At 44.1% G+C, this 19,854-nt stretch overlaps 1 protein-coding gene across 1 annotated transcript; it reads left to right on the top strand.

The window, feature by feature from the left end:
• Positions 1–333: 333 nt before the first annotated feature.
• LOC120902971 lies at positions 334–19,390 on the top strand. The gene is made up of 6 exons (XM_040312099.1): positions 334–1,279; positions 16,021–16,390; positions 16,464–16,591; positions 16,666–17,723; positions 18,185–18,547; positions 18,617–19,390. Exons 1-6 carry the CDS (start codon positions 730–732, stop codon positions 18,971–18,973), a joined length of 2,826 nt encoding a protein of 941 aa, XP_040168033.1. The 5' UTR covers positions 334–729; the 3' UTR covers positions 18,974–19,390.
• Positions 19,391–19,854: the final 464 nt, after the last annotated feature.

The following is a 19,854-nucleotide window of genomic DNA, read 5'->3' as shown; positions in this document are numbered from 1 at the left end:
CCCCGGTCCTCCTGTCTTCCTCTATCGTTTCGGTTCCTTGGACTCGTTCCATTCAGCAGATACACATACAGCCACGCACATAGGGGTCGAAAGGTAACGATCTTCGATCATGAGAAGCCCCGGAGGGTTGTGTTCTTGTGTGCGCCCCCTGTGTAATGCCGCTTGCGCGAGCGCGCGCGCTTACACACATTCCGTATAAACGCCGAAACGTCGACCCGAACGAGCGAGCCGAACCCGAGCCGAGCGGTCTCGTGGCGTTTGCCGTCGGTTGCGGTGCGTAAACGGACGTACCAGCGCGCAATGTCGAATCGGTGTACTTTAGTCGAGATACGAACACGCACCGCACAGGATCTCGAGAGAAGGCGCTACCCCAGGGGAAGCGTAGACGCACGCAATTGAGCATTGGGTCGTGATTAGCGAGGCAGGAACGGTTGGGTGTGTGCGCACTTTGTGTTGAGCTCGAGCGCGGTAAAAGGGTTCGCAGAAGGGCCAACTGCCAACGAGTAGTAACATTAGCATGTGTTCTAGATAGGTGGTGATGTTTGCTGGTAGTGGCCCAGTGCTCTAGATTTCCTGTGCGATGTAAAGCACTTGCACTAGTGGCGTGGTGTGTCTGTGTGTCTGTGTGTGGTGTTACTACTGTCAAACGGTTTGTGATCGAGTTTGAGAACACAAGGAGAGATTTTCGGATTGGAAAACGCATCTGTAGGTTCTGAAGGCTCCGAAGTCATGATGTCACCGGAGAGCAATGGGGAGCAGGAGCTGGGATCGGTTTATCCGGTGGGCGGTGTCAAGTCGTCTCCGTCGTCCGTCATCCAAAGGATACGGTTTGCCAGTGTGGACGAGGATGCAACGAGCCACGGTTCGAGCGAGATGGGCAAAGTGCTGAACTACAGTGGCAGTGCATGCGCAAAGTTCGAAGAGGACGAGTATGACGGGGTGAAGGCGCTCGAGTGTACGGCCGGAAGTGATCGAAGCAGTAGCAGCTGCACCACCGTCATGTACGGTGGGGTCGGTGACAGTGGCAGCAAGTGTGGCGATTCGATCGACAACAACAATAGTCCACTGAGTGGTAACAACAACAATAACAACAACAGCAATCGGAACGTTAGTGGTGCAAGTGGCAGTGTTGATGGTGGCGCAATCATTCACAACAATAACAACTCGCTCAAGACTCGGTTGGGCGAGATGGACGAGGCAAAGTTTAGTGAGTTTAGCAAGTTTCTGGCGGACAGCGAGAAGGACGAAAGTATGGCGACCATCCTGGAGCTGTTGCACGGTGAGTGGCTTGAGACTTCTAATGGTTTCCATTGGTTACGCAATTTTGTGGTGTTGTGTAAGACTCGCAAGATCTAGTAGTTTGTAGATCCTTAAAGGGATTGACAATATTGACGATCACAGAAGAGAGTCGATGTCAATTCAGTTTGTGGCTTAATATTTGGTTTTGGATATTACAAGTATCTGGATCTTCAATTTAGATCTAGATGCCCTCCGTTTGAGCTATAAACTTTGTTTAATGAATAATTGCGTACCTCAGTAATGTCTGAATGCAAGTTTCAACAGTTTCCAATGCTCATTCAATCAGAATGCGTCCAAGAGTGATTCTCAAACTTTGAAGAAATCCTCATTTTTACAGCGAATTCCACATCTTTTTGGATATGACGCAACCTAAGGAGTTCTAAATGAGTTCCAGGTAGAATTAGTTCCAGAAGGACATTACTTCTTACGAATAGCCTGAGGTCTTAAGTGACTTAGATGTGATGTTAATCAAAACACCGCTCATAACGAACATCACAACGCAGTGTTCCATTAGAAAAATACTTTGTACACTATTGAAACCCATTTGTTCATTTTGTCACCACACACAAACAAACAAAAAACGACTCCTTCGCTCCTATCGCTGATAAAAAACTCCCTTTCTGACCAGCCTTGAGATGCGTTGGCTGTTTTTTTTTCATTGCCGGTGATCGTAAATTTAATTCTCACTCTCCATCTTCATCATCAACGGCATGAAGAGCAGCCTCCGTTTCATATGTTCTCTAGCATTCCCAACCATTCCCATGTACATGTTTGACGTCTTGCTCTGATTCTGCCACCAGCCACACTACCACAGCGTCGCAATATCGCGTCAACATAACTACGTTCGTTCGTTCGTTTGGAATTGTTCCCCTCGGTTTTTTTCTTCCTGCCCGCTTCCTAATCGTCTCCTATCCCATGATCTCGAGCATATTAAGCATATTCAAAAGACGCATTAACGCTGGACATTTCCTTACGGGCGCAGTTGGCATTTTGGGGCCGAATAAACAGGCACCTAATAAAAGCAAGCGCACACAAACACACACGGACACACTTGTTCCGCAACTAAAGTGAAGAGAATAATTCGGAATAAAACGCAGGGAAGCAACATAACGAGCGGCAGATTAGAAGTGAAGTGGGGTGATGTTGTGTTTTTGTTCAGCCCTCGCTGTTCGCTGCTTTGTTGCGAAAAAAGAAGTGCTTAGGCATGAAATATAATTAATTTGAAGCAAACTCCACCAAAGATCGAGTCGCTTTCGAGAGCGCCAAAATGATCGGTGAAATGAGAAGAGGCTATAAAGTGGCAAACGAAACACAGACAAATGTGTGTGCTTTTTTTGCTACAGAATGATAGGGCAAACGTAGGGAAAAAATATGAAGCCAAAGGCAACATATCTATAGCCCGGAGCGTGATCGTGAGCTCGACGATCGAATTATTCGAATTTCGATGAGTGATGCAGAGAGACACACTGGCCCGCGGGAGCAGGCCACACGAACCCTTCCTGCGATCGTAAATTAATTTCTAATTGATTTTCATAAAAGTGATCTATCGCGCGATGCTGTCGATCGATGTTGTCGATGTTGTTTCTAACCATTGTGTGTGTGTGTGCCGGTGAGGAGGGTTTCATATTGGAGTGTTTTTGTTCGTTCAATTCTTTCACCCTATTTTACTTCGCACCACGCGTTACTTTCTTTCGATTTTGGACGATTTTTTTTTCTCTCCTCAATCGAGTGTCATCTCGATTTCGTCTTCTTTCTCGTTGATTTAGCTACAAAAATCAACATTTCGATCGTTGGAAACATTGGAGAAGGTGGCACGCAGGCAGGTCGCGTTGCTTGTTGCCTTTTACGGCAGCGCCAGCCAGCATTTCAGCGTGTCCACTTGTTGTTTGTCTAGCTTCGCCTTTGACGTGAAGGATCACGGCGGCGGTCGAATTTCAAGCCACGGGATTTGGATAAAAACAACAACACGGCAGAGCCTTAAAAAGAAGGCTCCCGTGGGTACGTGGATCTCGCGGGGTTTTCAATCGAACATTGGACACAAAATTCCTATTTGAAATGTACGGTTTGGTGTGGGGATGAAGCAAACGAAGCAATAGTTCAAAAGCATATAATAACACAACATACGAAAGAAATGAAACGAATTTCGCTCGCCATACGCCGGGGAGTGGGGGAGCGAGCGAGAAATTGACATTAAGTGTCGATGATAGATTGATTCAAGAGCGGGTGAAATAAGGCAAGATAAAGATGTGAAAAAAGGCGAGTCGAGGAGAAGAAGGCACGGCAAAGCCAAAAGGGAGAAGAACCGAAAAAAAGACCGTTCGTACGATCCTTGCTGTGGCTTTGGATGATAAAAGTCTGTGTTGCGTGTGTAGCTTTGTGCTTGTTGAATTTTCGTCATGTTCACCTACACTTTGCCCTTACCTTCGCTTCGCCTTCCTAGATCGTAGGCACTTTCAGCGGAAAGCTTGTCTTGAGCAACTGAAAGATGAATTGGAAATAAACTCATCGAAAGAATTTTGATACTCCGAGCCAAAGTGGTGAGAAATAGTTTGCTCGTTCGTTTGAAATAGTTTGTAGGATGAGAGAAATATGAAAAAAGATGAAAGGGAATTGGTGATACTGGCATTCCTGTTAGGTATGGAATTGAAATTCTTCTTGTTGGATGGAAAGCAATGGGAATTTGAGGATCGCTTCGGAATAGTTTATGTTTTATAATTTAATTTGATTTCAGCTTCGATTAGCTGTAATGTACATATCTTTTGTGGAAAATTGTTTTATTTTTGCTCTTATTTCTGATATTTTTTTTGTGAGTTTTCTCATGTTTTTTTGTTTAATATTCATTTGTTAAATTAGTGTGTTTCTTCTATTTGTGATTATTATGTGATTATGTTTTGTTTTTATTTTTATTTCGTAATTTTATAGTTAAATTTGTATCGTTTTGTTTTATCCTTTTGTTACTGGAATGCAAGTTTTGAGTAAGTTATTTATAATTTTAATTAACAATAATTTATTTCTTACTTAAAATGCACTGCTGCATCTATTTAAATCCAATTATTGCATTAATTTGTTATCGAAATGAGCGAACTCTCTTTCTTCACACTTTACTTTCTTGGCAGCGAGTAGCGAGTATCAGCGCAACCAACAACCAAGTGCAAATTTGTCAACAAATCAGTGGGTAGGGCATAAGATTACACCACCTCCACCGCCCGAAACCACCCATCCATCGCTCCCACCCACCCGAAAAGGGGGTTATATTTTTGGGACATTTTTCAGTCGCTCTTCGATCGATTGATCGACTTTTTCCCGTAGTTTTTTGGCGTTGCTCGTGTTCGCCCTCTCTTTTTTGTTTGGCTCGATTGACTCTTTGGGTCAGGTGATGAACGTTGCTATCGAAGAGGAAGTGAGAGAAAGAGCGTGTGTGTGTTTGTCTGTGTGCAACAAGTAAGGTTTCGCGTGGTGCTTGGTGAAGGAAAATTTGTCGTTATTCTTACCGAAAATAACTGATCCGAAGATCACAATTTTAGAAATGGTGAAAGAGGTGAGAGGTTTTCATTTCAAATTCTACGACGATTTCGACCTGTGCACATGTATGTGTGTGTGCTTTTGTGTCCGATGGCCTTGTTTAGAGGCAGTTGGCAATCGAGTTGGCAAGCGCAACGATCGCTGTACATGACTTTGTTTAGGATTGTATCCTTGAAAAGATAGATCAATCGTGCTAGACTCATTAGCGGTGTGTTAGCGGTGAACAGATACGTCGTTTAAATTGTTTGATTTGCATTGATGATGCTTCAATTTTTAGATATAAAATTTCTCTCCTAGTTAGCGTTCAATTGTAGTTCAATAAAACCCCTTCATTAGGGGAAGCATCGTTCGGCGCATAAAGAAATAATTATCCAGCATATGGCCGACCGATCAGGGTTAAAGGCCTTCACTCATCTGACGGCTGACTCAGTGAAAACATACATATATTCAGCATAGTTGCCTCATCTGCCCTGCATGGTCCTAACCCTTTCACCCATCTCCTCCGCATCACTTCAACCTCGCAGTGAAAGATTTTAATCGTACCGGGAACGAATTTCATGCTTGACTTGCCCGCGCTGAACGGTTGGAAGAAATTCTTTCTGCCCTCACTAATTCTGCGAACGTGCGGGAGAAACTCATTTTTATCAATTCTTTCCCCGCCCTGTACTGCCCTGTACTGTAGTGTAACTCAGATTTGTTACCCCCCTCAACACTAAACCGGGGAGGAAAACTGCGCTCAATCAATTAAATTAACCTTTTGACCCTTTTGGGAACGACGCTACACCCCGCTTTCGCTACGTTTTCCGTCGTTTCAAGTGCGCGCGCACACACACACACTGAAGCGTTGAGAGTGGTTGTGCGACAGAAGCATTTTTCCAGCATACCCGCGGAAACCGCAATCAAACCAAATTAGTCACAATAAACCAATAAAAGCAGCGTGGCAGAGTAAACGACACAAAAAAACAAGACAAAACAGGGGAAAAAATCAACGCACTGACCGCGAGCGCGCGCGCGAACGGAACGCTGTTATGAGTTGAGTTTTTATTGGGAATATCGCGTCGTTTGCGGAATGTCAGCCAGCTTTTCACATTGGGCAGGGAGGGGGAGAGGGGAGAAAGGGGCAAGGGGAAAGGCAAATCAAAGCGAATCAAATGCCGCATGTGCCAGTGTGGCAGCGTGACCATACCGTGGTCTAAAGTTTGACTTCACACTGTGTGTGCGAGTGGTGTTGTGAAGCGCTGTTTTCTCCTCACGCCACAGCAAACGGGCCAATACCGACGTATTGTCACTTCCGCTTTGGTGGGCAATATCACAGGGGCAATGTTGCAGAAAGTATTACGCATTACCGTTTTATGCATGACATAGTGTCTTTTTTGCCTGAAAAAGGAGCCCCCCTCCCCCCGCCCATATGGGAGTGATTAGAATGCACACGGTGTATGATCAGTTAGCATAAATTGATATAATGGTTCGGTGGAAAAAACGGCTACACAAGAGTGGGATGAATTGATCAGAGCGTTGAATGAATGGAAAGTCCAGATATGAGTCACGTATGGCGTCCAGAAATGGTTTAAATTTGTATTTATTTAACTGAAAACGTGGTTTAATTCACACATTTCTCAAACAAGCGCTTTAAACGCCTTAATGTATGCAATATAATGCAATATCGCAACAAAACGCCCTTTTTAACTCTTGTGTGTGCTCATATATTGGTTCTTTCGCATTTATGTTTGTAAATAGACTTATTCAGATAAAATAAGTCGTATTATGCATAACCAATCCCTCTCTTCATTTAATTCTCTAATATGTGTTATCTACGAGAATCATCTACGAGAAAACGAACAATAAACATGGTTCACACCACAACATCGAGGATCGTGCACGTGCCGGTTCATCAACATATCGATACAACAAATCCCTAGCTCCATACTCCACTGTCCTTCCTTCCTTCCCGTTGCTCGAAACTCTGTTCCACTTCTGTGCTCAGCCCCAAGAAGATGATGTCACACAGCACAGCATAACGTGAATTCAGTTGAAGACTCACTTCCTGCCGGCGCTTAATCGATGGCAGCAGGCCCGTGTGTGCTCCCGTGCTCGACCAACGCAATCGCAACAGAATGTATTTAATATTCCACTTGCTTGCCCCGTAGCAGCTCATCGTCAACAAAATGCATCGTTTTATGAAATTCATTCTGTTCTGTTGAAAACCAAAAATGCACAAGAAACGAATTCTTCTTCCCTGTGCGGGGCACACAGAAAATCCCGTTTCCGTTTTGGAAGGGGGGGAGGTTGTTTTTTTTGGTCAGAAATGCCATTGTTTTAGCTGGCAAGTATTGGAGGTGGAGTTTGCGTGCGGTGCCTTATTGAAAATCTTCCGGTGATTTGGGTTGATTGATGGGATGGTGGGAATAATTTAAACATTTTTAAAAACAGTTCAATAAGCTGTTTTTTGTCACGCTCTGCGCTGTAATTTTTGCATTGCAAGCACTTTTTCCTCTCGCATAATAAAGCATGAAATTGTATCGTTCTTAATTAGCCCGAGACCGAGTGCATAATTCAATCAAACCTAATAAAACCCAATCCCAACCGGTCTTTCATGGGAAAGGCAAGAAACATGATGCTGCGCGCGCGCTCTCTCTCTCTTTCTCTATCTGTGGGTGATGCTTTCTTTGGAAATCAAAACATAGGCTGCTATTGTGTGTGTGTTTATCCTTAGCCCGCAAGACAGGGCCAGAAGAGTGTCCATCCAGAGGGTCAATGGTCCTTATGGCTACGGAGGGATTCGATACACTTCCCCAGTGGACAGTTTAGGGTGAGGCTGAGGGTTTTCTTTTTGTGTTGTGCCCTGTTTGCCCTGTGCCTTCCTTCCCGCGCGCATCAAGTGGTTACGATTTTGCTGATGTGGCTCTTTCTTCTTTCATGCGGTTTTTTTTCAACAAAACCATCAGAATATGGACCACAAAGTCACTTGATGCAATGATGGTTGTTTGATGCTTGACTGTGTACCGAAAGGAAGGAAGGCGTGGTGTTTGTGTGAGACTGTGCAAGAGACCACACAGGCGGGTTAATATTTTTATTGCTGCACAGTTTTGCAAACACATAATCAAACAGTCCCTCATTGAAGATCGAATGATAGTTTGCTGTGCGTTTCTTTGTTGGAACGTTTGCATGTTTGGGAATGTAATACATTAAATTGTTGAGAATTGGTTGGTGTTATTGATTTTGTCATTCCTCTATTTGGTTCTGTCACACTGTAACGCTGTTTAATATATTTAGTTTTTTATAGTTTCTTCTTCTTCTTCTTCTTCTTCTTCTTCTTCTTCTTCTTCTTCTTCTACTTTCTTGCTGTATTTTTGTTGATAGCGGTTATCTATTCCTTTATACTTATTTGTTTCGTGCTTTGAGATTTAATTCTTTAATTTGTTGCATTTCTTCAATTTATTCCATATTAAATGAGTTATTCATCTTGTTTCTCCTGATTCATCCTCTGTTGAGCAAGCTTTGTTGATTGATCAACATGTTCGTTTTGTCCTGTATGTACTTATGTTCTTTTCTATTTCGTTTTACATGGTCGAAAAATGCCTTGTTGCGAACATAAAATTCATTCTTCTCTTTTTTATCATCCTAAGAGCGTTATAAAAATGTAGATCAGCATGTTACATGTTTATTTACTTATTACTTTTCTGCCCAACATCGACCAAAGAATAAACGCCCCAAACCACACCAAACTGGACACGGTTACTTGCCCAATTAACTTAAAGAGCATGTTAAAAACGAATGCTACAAATGACCCCAATAAGAAATGGAAACTGATGTAGCCCTAGAAGCAGTAGATCCCGGCCAACCGAAGGCTAAAACACACACACACACACACACACACACACACACACACATACCGATCGATCAAACAAAAAGTCAATAAACAAATCTCGCACGATCGTAAAAAAGCGCCATAGCCAATAGCTGTGGAGGTATCTCTCCGCGCCGAAAAATAAAATTGTCCGTCATGTTTTGTCCGCGCGGAGCGGCATGCCGAGCGCAAATAAGTAGATTAATGCGGAAGCTTTTAAGACGCTTCTAGTTTTGACCTCCTCCACCTCGCCGCAGTCCCGGCCTGGAGTGGTTTTCATCCTTTCATCCCTGCTAGAGGTCAGCGCGCGCGTATGTGTTTGCCCACTGCCAAGCGGAGACCTTCCAAAGCGCTAGACCAAAACCCAGTTGACGCAAGGGCAGACACAGCGAAAAAAAAAATAAACCGGTCGCCACTCTACCGCCGTCTAGCAGGAATGTTTTAAGCCACCGTATCATTACGCCAAATGAAAGACGCCTCTCTCCCCCTTTTGAGCTTGAGCACCCGGCTGCGCAAGATCGGTGCGGGTTAAGGGATCGCGCGAAAGCGCCGCAAATTTGCCCCTTGGAAAAAATGGAGCAACCCCCGTTGGCAGTTGGCGGAAAAAGGAGAGTAAAATATATACCTTCCAACGCTGCCGCCACTGTGTGCGTTTTGAAGAATAAATGATCAGTTTTCGGGCAAAAGCTGCTGGAAGCTTTTCTGGGATGTGTAGCCGCGAAGCTCTCTAGCGCGAAGAGGAGCCTTTCTATTGCGGGGGAAGCGTGTGTCTTAAGACGCCTCGCGCGTCCAGGGTGGTTCTTTTTTGCCTTTTGGCAAGTCACTTTTTATTTCTTCGTGTTGCTGGTGGGACACAGAGAAGGCAATACTCCACTCGAAGAGAGAACAAAAAAACACACCCCAAACCCGAAATCAATTTGAACTAGTTTAATGCGTTCGATAAATCAATCAGAAGAACCGTGGAGAAATATAATAATTTCGGTAAATAATTTCATACACGCGTTTGTTGACGTCACGCGCGCGGAGGGGATGCGAAGAAGTTTGAAGAGGGGGGGGGGGAGAGGATAATGCTTTAGCTCGATTGATGGCTTTTAAGAGAGTGGAGCAACCACCAAGCCTACTACTTATGCGTTTCTGTGTCCGTTAGATGTTTTTTTTGCATTCTTGTTGTCTTGTTTTGTGAGCTTTTCCTGCCTTTTAAACGCCCCGCTTGCTACGTTTTTCCTTCAATTCAAAGATTTTTGTGATTTGGCGTCAGCCTCAAAGGATCTTAAGCTCAAGCGCTGAAGTTTGAAAGAGTTTATTTCCAACACTGATGTTGCACCAATTTTCGACAAATTCGACAGAGAAATAAACGGCAAATTTCTCTCAATCAATATTGAAAATGATAGAAAAACACTGATTTCAAACTTCAAAGCACAAATTACTTGCCGTTCGTTCGATCGATCAAGATCAATGTGTGCCGGAGTGAGTTCTGCCCGAAGAATGGAGGCAAGGCGCAAAGCGCATTAACAGCAAAGTAATTGTAATAATACAGCAAAACCGCGCGGGTATAGCGCGTGTGCACGCGTGCCCAAAGTAACAACTACAGAGATCTATCTTTTCTTTCTTTTTTTATTTTTTTGATGGCTAATGTTTCGGCCCCAGTAGTTGGGGTGTTGCGTTTTCAGAGATTATCATCGCTCAATTCCAGCCCAGCAGACTTTGACTATCCTCTTCCGCTCCGTCCGGCTTTTCCTTTTCCGAGCGTTCCAGCTCCAGAGAGGTCTGTTTCTTCAGCCTTCATTCCACCTCAATGGGTTCGGAGCGGGGGGAGGGAGGGGGGGGTTTCAGGGGCTAGGTCACATATTTCACTTTTCGGGCTCGGACTGTCTTTTCCTTGCCTCACTCATTTCAATCGCCACTGGCGAGTCCCGCCGAGCATGTTCCGGGCGGGGGGTTTTTCTGTGTGTGTAATCTCTCGTGGTACGCAGATTTCGCCTATTGCCAATCTCGGTAAAATAACTTGTTAAGTTTTCGAAACAGTTAGCTGTGAGGCGGTATGTGATTTTTTTTACATACTCTTTGCGGAATCATTTGTCGTGTTTTTTTTGTTATTGTTGCGTACAACATTCATTTTTTTGCTGATGTATTATTGTTCTTAATTTTTTGTTCATGACGCGTTTTGTTCGCGTCTAATCTTTCGGCTTCAACTCTTCCCAGTGCGAGTTGTTTTGGGGCAGGTTTTTTTTTATGGGGGGGAAGTAGACTCTTGCGCCTTTCGGGTAGGGTTGCCTTCACTATACACCTCGGGATCGTCTATCATTTCTGTACCAACTCATTGTCCAGTTTCAGCACGGGCCAAGTTCGGTCCGATCTATTTTGGGATATTTAAATCGGTCACCTTGCGCGGACGCAAATGATTGAGATAGGTGATCGGGTGTTGCTGTTGCTGCTGCTGCTGCTGCTCCTGCTGAGTTTCGATGTTGAGTTGAGCTTATTTTACTTCCTTCTTGATTTGCGTGTGATGTGTGTGTGTGTGGTGTGTTTTTTAATCGATATTGAGTTATAGATTGGTTGTCAGTCAGCAAAAAGGCAGAAGCGGGCAAGAAGCGGGCATGATAAATGTTCTTCAAGATTAAAAGAAAGAATAAGGAGAGCGACTTCATTTGAATACTCGGAGTAAAGAGTAGGAAAATGAAGTTAGTGAGAAAATAGTTGCAGATTTCAAAGAACTCTTATTAGTTCTAATTACGGAACAAGTATTGGATTCTATTTTAACTGCATGTTAGATGAATTATTCAAGTTAGAATATTGGAACATGGAACTCTGTTGTGTTATATTACTAATAGCCTTTAAACACAGCAATAATTATCTACATAAGCTTCAAAGGGTTTCAATGGCTCTTAATTCCTCCATTCTTCCCTTTTTCTGTAACAATCCATTGAAATAAAATGGAACATGCTTGAGAGACCAGCTCACAAATCATAAATGACAGTGTTTGTGACGGACAGTGTTTGTGACTTTAACGCTTAAGAATCTTCTTTCAAATTCACCCAAAAACGAAAAAGAGAGCGGAAGCCCGGGAACTCCGCTTGCATGCCGGGTTGGATGAAGATAATAAAGAATCATACGAAAACAATGAATTGATTGATGTTAAGAAACACACACACATCGAACGAATGATTTGCGTTCGTGGTGTGATGGAAGGTGGAATTCTTCTACTCAAAAGCGTTAAGCTGACCGGTATTAGTACTAGTAGTTTTTGTTTTTTCATCTTTCTATTCAAATTTTTCCAACCTCAATCGTCATACGCACTGTTGTTTTGTTGTTGTTAATTCTTCTACCGAAAACCCTTTGCCTTTTGTGGCTCGCTGGACATCATTCCTTTTAAAAGGCCGGGTATATCGATCGTTTATGTTTTGTTGTTGTTGTGATCATCATCTTTGCTTTTACGGAATATTAGATTAAAGGCAGCAACAAAGAAGAAGAAGAAGAAGAAGAAGACAAAGAAAAACGTTACATTTCACCTAAAATTCAAATCCAGAGCCAGAGCAAAGGCACTAAGTGCCCAAGTGTGTCGATCGAGACGACGATGACGATTCGCCCCCTTTCGGTTCGATTGGAGCGTGTCGGTTTGGAAGAGTGTTCTACCGAATGATGGTGGATAAAAGAGGTGAGAAAGTATGGGGTAGAATAAAGGCACGATGATGAGGTCAATTGAGCTTGGATTTAATAGAGTGATGACGCGTGTTTTTTCATCCCGAGGATTTATTGCTTTTGTCGAAGGCAATGCTTTCGGCTTTCTATTTGAGTTTGAGGGTGTGTTTTTGGGTACAAATTAGAATGGATGGAGGGTTTTTTCTATAGATTAACAACATATTACCGCATATTTAGTGGCAAATGATAAAAATGAAGATTTAAATTTGTCGTTTTAAGAACTCATTTTGTTATTTTATAAGATAACACAAGAATTTCTGCTTATAAAGACACACAAAAATAGAAACTCCTCTCCTCACAAACCTAATAATCCCTTCAAGTCCTCGCCCCCAATTGCCGCGAACAATAACAACTAAAGCTTATTGTTATAAATCGGGGTAGCCAACAAAAAAGGAGACCAAAAATGACGATAAAGCGTACCGTCCGAACGTCCAACTAGAGCCTTCTTCTTACACATTTCTCCAAAAAAAAAAAAAACCCATACCCCTACAAAACCCGGTGGCCAACAGAGGAATGATCAGGATTGCGTACGGCGATGATCCTCAAGCTACCTCGTTACCATTGGCATATTTCTAAACACATAATTTATCATAAAAAAAGAAAAAGAAACCAAGCAACTTTTCCTTCCCAATAGAAGCTCAAGATGAGCTACGAGAGGAGTAAAAAAAATGAAATAAATGGCAGCATAATTTTGGAGGGAAGCTCTCCCCCGGTTTTTGAATATCGAGCGAGTGTGCCAAATATGGCATTGGTACTGGTCTAATCTGTGTTATTTTGTGGGCTCCGTTTGGTTGCGGTTCGCACTTGCGGTTCCCCGTGTCTTCCCGATCCACCGCTTATGCTTATCGATGGATGGTGGGGTTTCGCGAAAACCGAATAATTATGCTGCGGCCGAGGTTGACCTCTTGCGCCGGTCGTTGAAAGGTGAAACACTATTCCTATGGAAGCAGTAGTTTGTTGGAGCGAATTTTACAACAAAACCGTATCCTAATTGCAATGGGGTTTTTGGAGCGAACACATAGCGCATAAACAATTAGCTTAGCGCTTCATAAATATATTTTTCATTTGTGCTCATCCTTGAATAAGTTCCACCTGTTCCATTGACGATGCCCATATAAGAACATGGGGCCGTGTTGACTAAATTAAGAAGACAGTCCTTTATCCATGCTCTCCAATCAGTCTAACCCGTTACGGCGATGGTCCAGTACTTCAAACACCCTTCTACCTAGTGCTTTGGGTTGCTTTTGCGTTCTTTCTGCGGCCAATAATATGTCAGGCCGGCGTGTTTCGCACATTCGCCGGTTCATTGATTCGGACCGTTTCCATATCCTTCTCGGCTGTGACTTGCCATGCCCCATCAAAGACAGGATTGACAGCACGAACTGGTACAGCAGAAAGATTCCGCCGGAAAAATAGCACTACCCTCAACGGAATGCTTCACCATTTCGGCACACTTTCCGGTCGTTCAAACATTCAGAACCCGCGCGCGCCAACCCCACCCAGGGGGAGCTAACAGAAAAATTCATATAAATTAATACATGATCGGCCCGCAAATGGGAGAGGAAGGGGATAAGGTGCAAAGAGTTAGATGATAGAGCAACCAGAAATCACCCAAAAGTACCGAGAAAACACACACACACACTGAGATGTGGAACTTGGTGTTCGATTTTGTGAAGATTATGAAAGCTCCTGAAGGATCGCGTTGGCTGCTGCTGCTAGAGCGATCAACAGCCTGGCTTCGTAGAGCGTCCCGACATTTCAGATGAATAAAAATAAATCCAAAATGAAATGGCGAGCAAACTGGTATGGAAGGTGGTTTTTTTTTGCCGAGCAGGATTTTGTTGCGAAGAGTTTGTTTTTTTTTACCACATCTCTGACGAAATTCTGACATACCATTAGCATTGATTTCGCCTCACGTATTCATCAAAATACTGGTTTTCGGACGAAATTTAGTTTTTCTCTTTTCGATCACTTGACCACCTTCATCTCTCCCCCGTTTTGGTCGTTCCTATCCCACCAAAACCATGCTATACTTACCCGGGGCCGATAGTCAAGATCATGGTTAATGTAGCATTGTTTCTTGTTTTTTTTGTACCATTCCTTTTCGTAAAACGTTATTTAGAGTGTTCGGATTTTGGTTCGGAGCTTGTGTTTAGTGTTTTTATTACAGATTTTTACTCTTTTCCCCTCTCTCACACACACACATGCACACACGTTACTCTGTTGGTGCCTTTACGTCCTTCACGGACAGGTCTCGGAGCATGAGTTGGCTAAACTGTGGCTCACACCACGTGCGCCTACCGCGCTGCCTGTTAGTGCAGGGAGCAGGGGGAACCACAATTGGTTTGTGCGAGATGATGATTAAACTAAAAATGAGAAGAAAAAAACACACACACAGCAAGTGAGAGCAAATGCAACATACAAACGTCAATAAAACAAAACAGACAATCGAAATATGTGAACTTGTGGAAATCGAATCGAAGATCGAAGGTGAAGAAAGAGAGCGAGAGAGAGAATAAAAAAAAACGAACTGTACCAATCATAACCGGGCATACCGAAATACTGCGCGGCTCGGAATATTAACAAGCGTAATCGGCTCAAATGGCGCGGCAAACCGCGCCGCTGCGGTGGTTTAATCCTGAGCAGGGGGTTATTATTTTTTTCGTATGGCGCACATTATTCGGGTGTGCGTGTGTGTGTGTGTGTTGAACTTGGGTCTGAGGTTTTTAGTTGATCGGTTTTTCGAGCTTCGAGCGGAAGTAATGTCAAGATTCTGATATGCTGATTGGTTGCGGAATTGTCGGGTATTAGTAGGTGTTAAGGACGGGGATGGGAAGAAGGGGAGCTAGTTGCGTGCAAAAAAGGGCATACTGGTGGGTGCAAGGTTGGTCGGCACTTCGGTCGGCTAGAAGACTGATGATAAGAAATGTGCTTAGTAAGTGCCACCACGCGACATGAAGCAGGGCAGGCAGTTGATTAAATGTGTGAAGTAGATCACTTCATGAATCAGACTTGCGGGTTGGCGTCGGTAATCAATTTAAATTTCACTCTTATTTTTATTTGACTGTATCGCGGCAGTTGGGTTGTGGACATGGTTGTCGGGTTTTGGGATGGCTAATCTTTAGCTTATTAGGCTTACGGTCGATTGGACGGGTCCGTTCCATTCATCATTTCGTTCAATTGTTGTGTGGGGGAACTAGATCAAGGGGCGCATTGAAGTGTTGTGCGCCATATCGAGAATAAACACCATTTTTTTAAAGCTTTTGATTCTCGTGGCATTGATTGTCCACGATCCAAGCAAGAACACATGTCAATCGGTTTTAAAAATGAACAAATTAAGATGAAATCAAAAACTGACTCTACTGAAATGGATAATGAAATTAACTTAAATTTATTTAATTATCCAATTTTTTAAATAAAAACACATTGACGAATGATTTTATATTTTTGATTAAAATATATAATTACAAGAATGTCAATAAAACGACATCTCATAACGAGCTGCTACTGGTACACTCCACCACTCGGGATATCATCCACAGCGTTGATAGCATTGCATACATTTAGGCGCTTAGCAACAAACCATTTCAAACGCCTGTACAACCAACTTCAATGATTGCTTTGTTTTTGCTTCTCTCACTCTCTTTCCGCAGATAATTATGGGCTCATTCAACGATACGCTTCCGGTTACGAGTGCAAACACGACAAGTGTCAGTACGAGAACCTGCACGAACACTTCCACTGCCACGATACGTTCTGCCGGGGGAAGGTGCTGTACAAGAAGTACGAGATCATACGCCATCTAAAGTGGCACAAGAAGAGGAAGGAGTCGCTCAAGTACGGGTTCTACCGCTTCTCGTCATCGGACGACTGTAGTATACAGTATGGGGCGTGCCAGCATAACCACAAGCACACGCACTACCACTGCGTGCACGAGAACTGTGATAAGGTGTACATTAGCACGAGCGACGTCCAGATGCATGCCAACTACCACCGGAAGCACGAGGCGATCGTGAAGAATGGGTGAGGGTTTTAGGGTTGTTTGAAGGGTGTTAAGGAGTGATTTTTATCGTTTTCTTTCTTGTTTTGGTCCTAGATTTCAACGGTTTCGGGCGACGGAAGACTGCAACACGGACTACTGTGCGTTCCGTACGCAGCGGACGACCCATTTCCACTGTCGGCGGGAGAACTGCAAATATACCTTCAAAAACAAAGCCGATATGGGTAAGACTTAATAGACAACATTCGTTTAAAGTAAATATTACCAATGCTAATATCTTCCTGCCATCTCTCCACAGAAAAACACAAAACGTACCACCTGAAGGATGAGATGCTGCTGAAGGATGGTTACAAAAAGTTCCTTAAAACGGAGGACTGCACCTACAAGGACTGTCGGTTTTCGCGCGTGTGCAATCACATTCACTGTATGCACGAAAACTGCCACTACGTGCTGCATTCGAGCGGGCAGCTGCTCAGTCACAAGCGCAAGCACGAGCGTATGGACACGGAGGTGGACTACAGGCGGTATCAGATGGCACGCAATCTGCTTTCCAAGTTTAACCAAAGCAAAGCGGACGCGGATGGTGCCAGATCGGGTGGAGAGCAGTCATCGACGGAGGTGCCGGAAGTGCGATCACCAGTAAGGGAAGAAGTGACAGCACGGTTATCACCGGAACCTACCACTAGAAGCCAGGAAGCAGTGGTTAAAAACCCTTTTCTGGATTTGCTCTCGGTGATGGCTGAGATTACGTTCCGTACGTTACCACTTCAGATGATGTATCAGATGCGGTTGCAGATGCTACAGCAGATGAGCTACGAGCAGATCTTTGCGTCGGAAAACGTAGAAATGCTACGAAATCTTTCGGTGATGGGCAACATTGAAGAGGCTTACCTGCATCAAATTTACGGTGGTGTAATGGGTGTACCGGCGGTGGATTTTGCCAACAGCCAGATACCAACTGCTGTCCAAAACAGTGGACATGATAAGCCACCGCCAGCGAAACGGAAATACAAGCCTCAAGAAGCGACAGATCACGTAGAATCACCGGAGGATGTTCCGATGTACCTGAAGAGGGAAGCACTTAGCAGTACACCGCCACGTTCGAAACTTCTGTCCAATCCTACCGTGGACTATCGGTTGCTAAAAAAGGATGACTCTATGCTACCACAGACCTCAGCAACCACAACGAACGGGAAGCCATCCAGCTCGATCGATACAATAGTAGGCGGTGTGGCAGATCGTGATCGTGCGCTGCTAGAGACGGCCAATTTCCTGCAGTTCAGCTCGAGCAAAACGCTATTCAATCGTAAGCGTGGACGTCCCCGGAAGAACCACGTCATGGAGGTGTACAATAACGTGAGTTTCATGTCGCATGAAGTCAGTTGGGGGAAGCAGATTCTACCGGTCTAGAGCAGCTCATGTACATTTTGTTACATTCACTCTGTTTTCACATCTTCTCCCACTATATCTCTCTCTTTCTCCCTCTCTCTCTATTTCTTCTTTCACTGGATGTGTAACGTACTGTACAGGAAAGGCAACCTATCTTGTCTCTTCATTAACCCCAAGCGTAGAACATCTGTGTATTTGCTAACCACTCGATCACCATCATCATCATCATCTGTTAGTACACAAATCCTTTCATCAGATCCTACTGGAGGATCACCTTCTAAAGAATCAATTAAATCCCCGCAAACAGTCATCACTGTGATCACTTTCCTGTGGGTCCGTACTGTGTGCCAGAAATAATACAACCAAACTTTCGTGCTTCGTCGTGCATGCCTTCTTCCAAACACCTGTCAACGGACCGCTGCGTATAGGTACAAGACTCGCCGCAAGCCATCTTCACTAGCTTTAAGCTGGAAAAGAGTGATGCCAGAACGACGGTTCCAGCGGAAGTACAGGCTCAAGGTGTGCCTGGTACGACGGTTGCCGAGACGGAACGGAATGGAGGGCTGGAGACGGGTCGGACAGGTCCTTCTGCCGGTGGAATTGCTCCTAAAACTCATCCACAACAGTACGTGGGGGCAGGTGGATCCAGCTTCTTGGGAGCGGCGCATCTGAGCGGGCTGGATTCGGCATCAATCTTTGGCAACTTTTCCCAACTGCTGGAGCGTCATATGCGGGAGGTTAATCAGGAACCTTCCTCGATGCAGAACGCTGAACTAAACCCACCGGAGAAGGTTTGTAGGGGTCTTTGGTTGTGTACTGAATCTCTCTAATCATCTCTTCTTGAATTCTTCTCTTCATAGTCTCGCAATCACCTAAAGTGCGTCGTCTGCCAGAAGCTGTTCGAAACGTTCGCGGACATCAAGAACCACGAATGTCGCGGTGATCGTGCCGCACTGGAGAAACCTTTGCTCGCGTTTCCGCCAGCGCTTCACACCGGTCAGCCAGCGTTGTTGGATTACCGTAGTCAGGGCGCTTTCCCCGGCCCGGAACCACCACCGGAAGGTTCTTCGTCATCAGCTCGCATTGGAGGTGTTGGACCTTCTTCGATGATGACCGCTGGTGCAGCTCCACAACAGTCGCGCGATTCCGTATCGCTGGTCAAAACGGCCGGTACCTTCTTTCCGGATGTAAATGCAAACAAACTGAAGTACGCGTAAAGTGTGTTTGTGAGTTGGTGCGTATATGTGTACGCTTTGTAATGGGGCTGTTAGCTTTGAGGCTTACTGAGGTATTGTTGTTGTATATAGAAAGCTTGGAGCTTGGAGTTTACTGTGTAGCCTTGTAACATACTGTGTCATAAAACGAAGATATACCGTACACGGGAGAAAAAGACCATAGTCAGCCATAGAGGAAACACTCAAGTGCTCTGTACTGAAAAAAGTATACCATATTAAGGTTATGTAGTGTAGAAATTCCAAATGTGACTGAAAGTAGACAAAATGACAGGCCATGTGAGTGCTATTGAGTATTGTTTAGAGAAGAAACTTTTTTTTTTGTGTGTAGCTGCCGGTAGAGTGATCTATATACTCTATAGAATAATAAATATTTAAAATGACGAAAGATAACACACGGAATACAAAATTGTGTCTTTGATGTCTTTTTATAGACGAGAATGTGATAAAACTTCTACCGAAAGATGATCTGTAGTTATCACTGATTGATGACAAACTATGTCGCTGATAAACATCTTGTTATCGTACCAGCAATCATGCAAGGTGCCTCTACTGACACTCAAACTACAAAAAAATCCACAAATTCTTCGAGCCCAACGCTCGAACATTCTTTACATTCCATCACTTCCCGTACGATTAAACTCGAACTGCCGTTCCGTGTTCTTACTGGTGCGCGACAGGTTTCAAAACATTCCAAAAAAAGCAGCTCAAAAACTGCTGCCGACGCCGAAGAACGCAATCTAACGCACACTAAAGCGAGCTTTGCGCATACGCGGTACGCGATGGTTCAAATATTTGCATTCCTAAGCGCAAGCGCTGAAGGCTGCGCAGGGTGGAGGGTAATGCGAGTCAAAAGAAAGTGACAC

This window comes from Anopheles arabiensis, chromosome 3, assembly GCF_016920715.1.
Source record: "Anopheles arabiensis isolate DONGOLA chromosome 3, AaraD3, whole genome shotgun sequence".
NCBI classification, from domain to species: domain Eukaryota; kingdom Metazoa; phylum Arthropoda; class Insecta; order Diptera; family Culicidae; genus Anopheles; species Anopheles arabiensis.
Note: the sequence above shows the minus strand (reverse complement) of the source record. Positions and strands in the feature narration are given on the sequence as shown.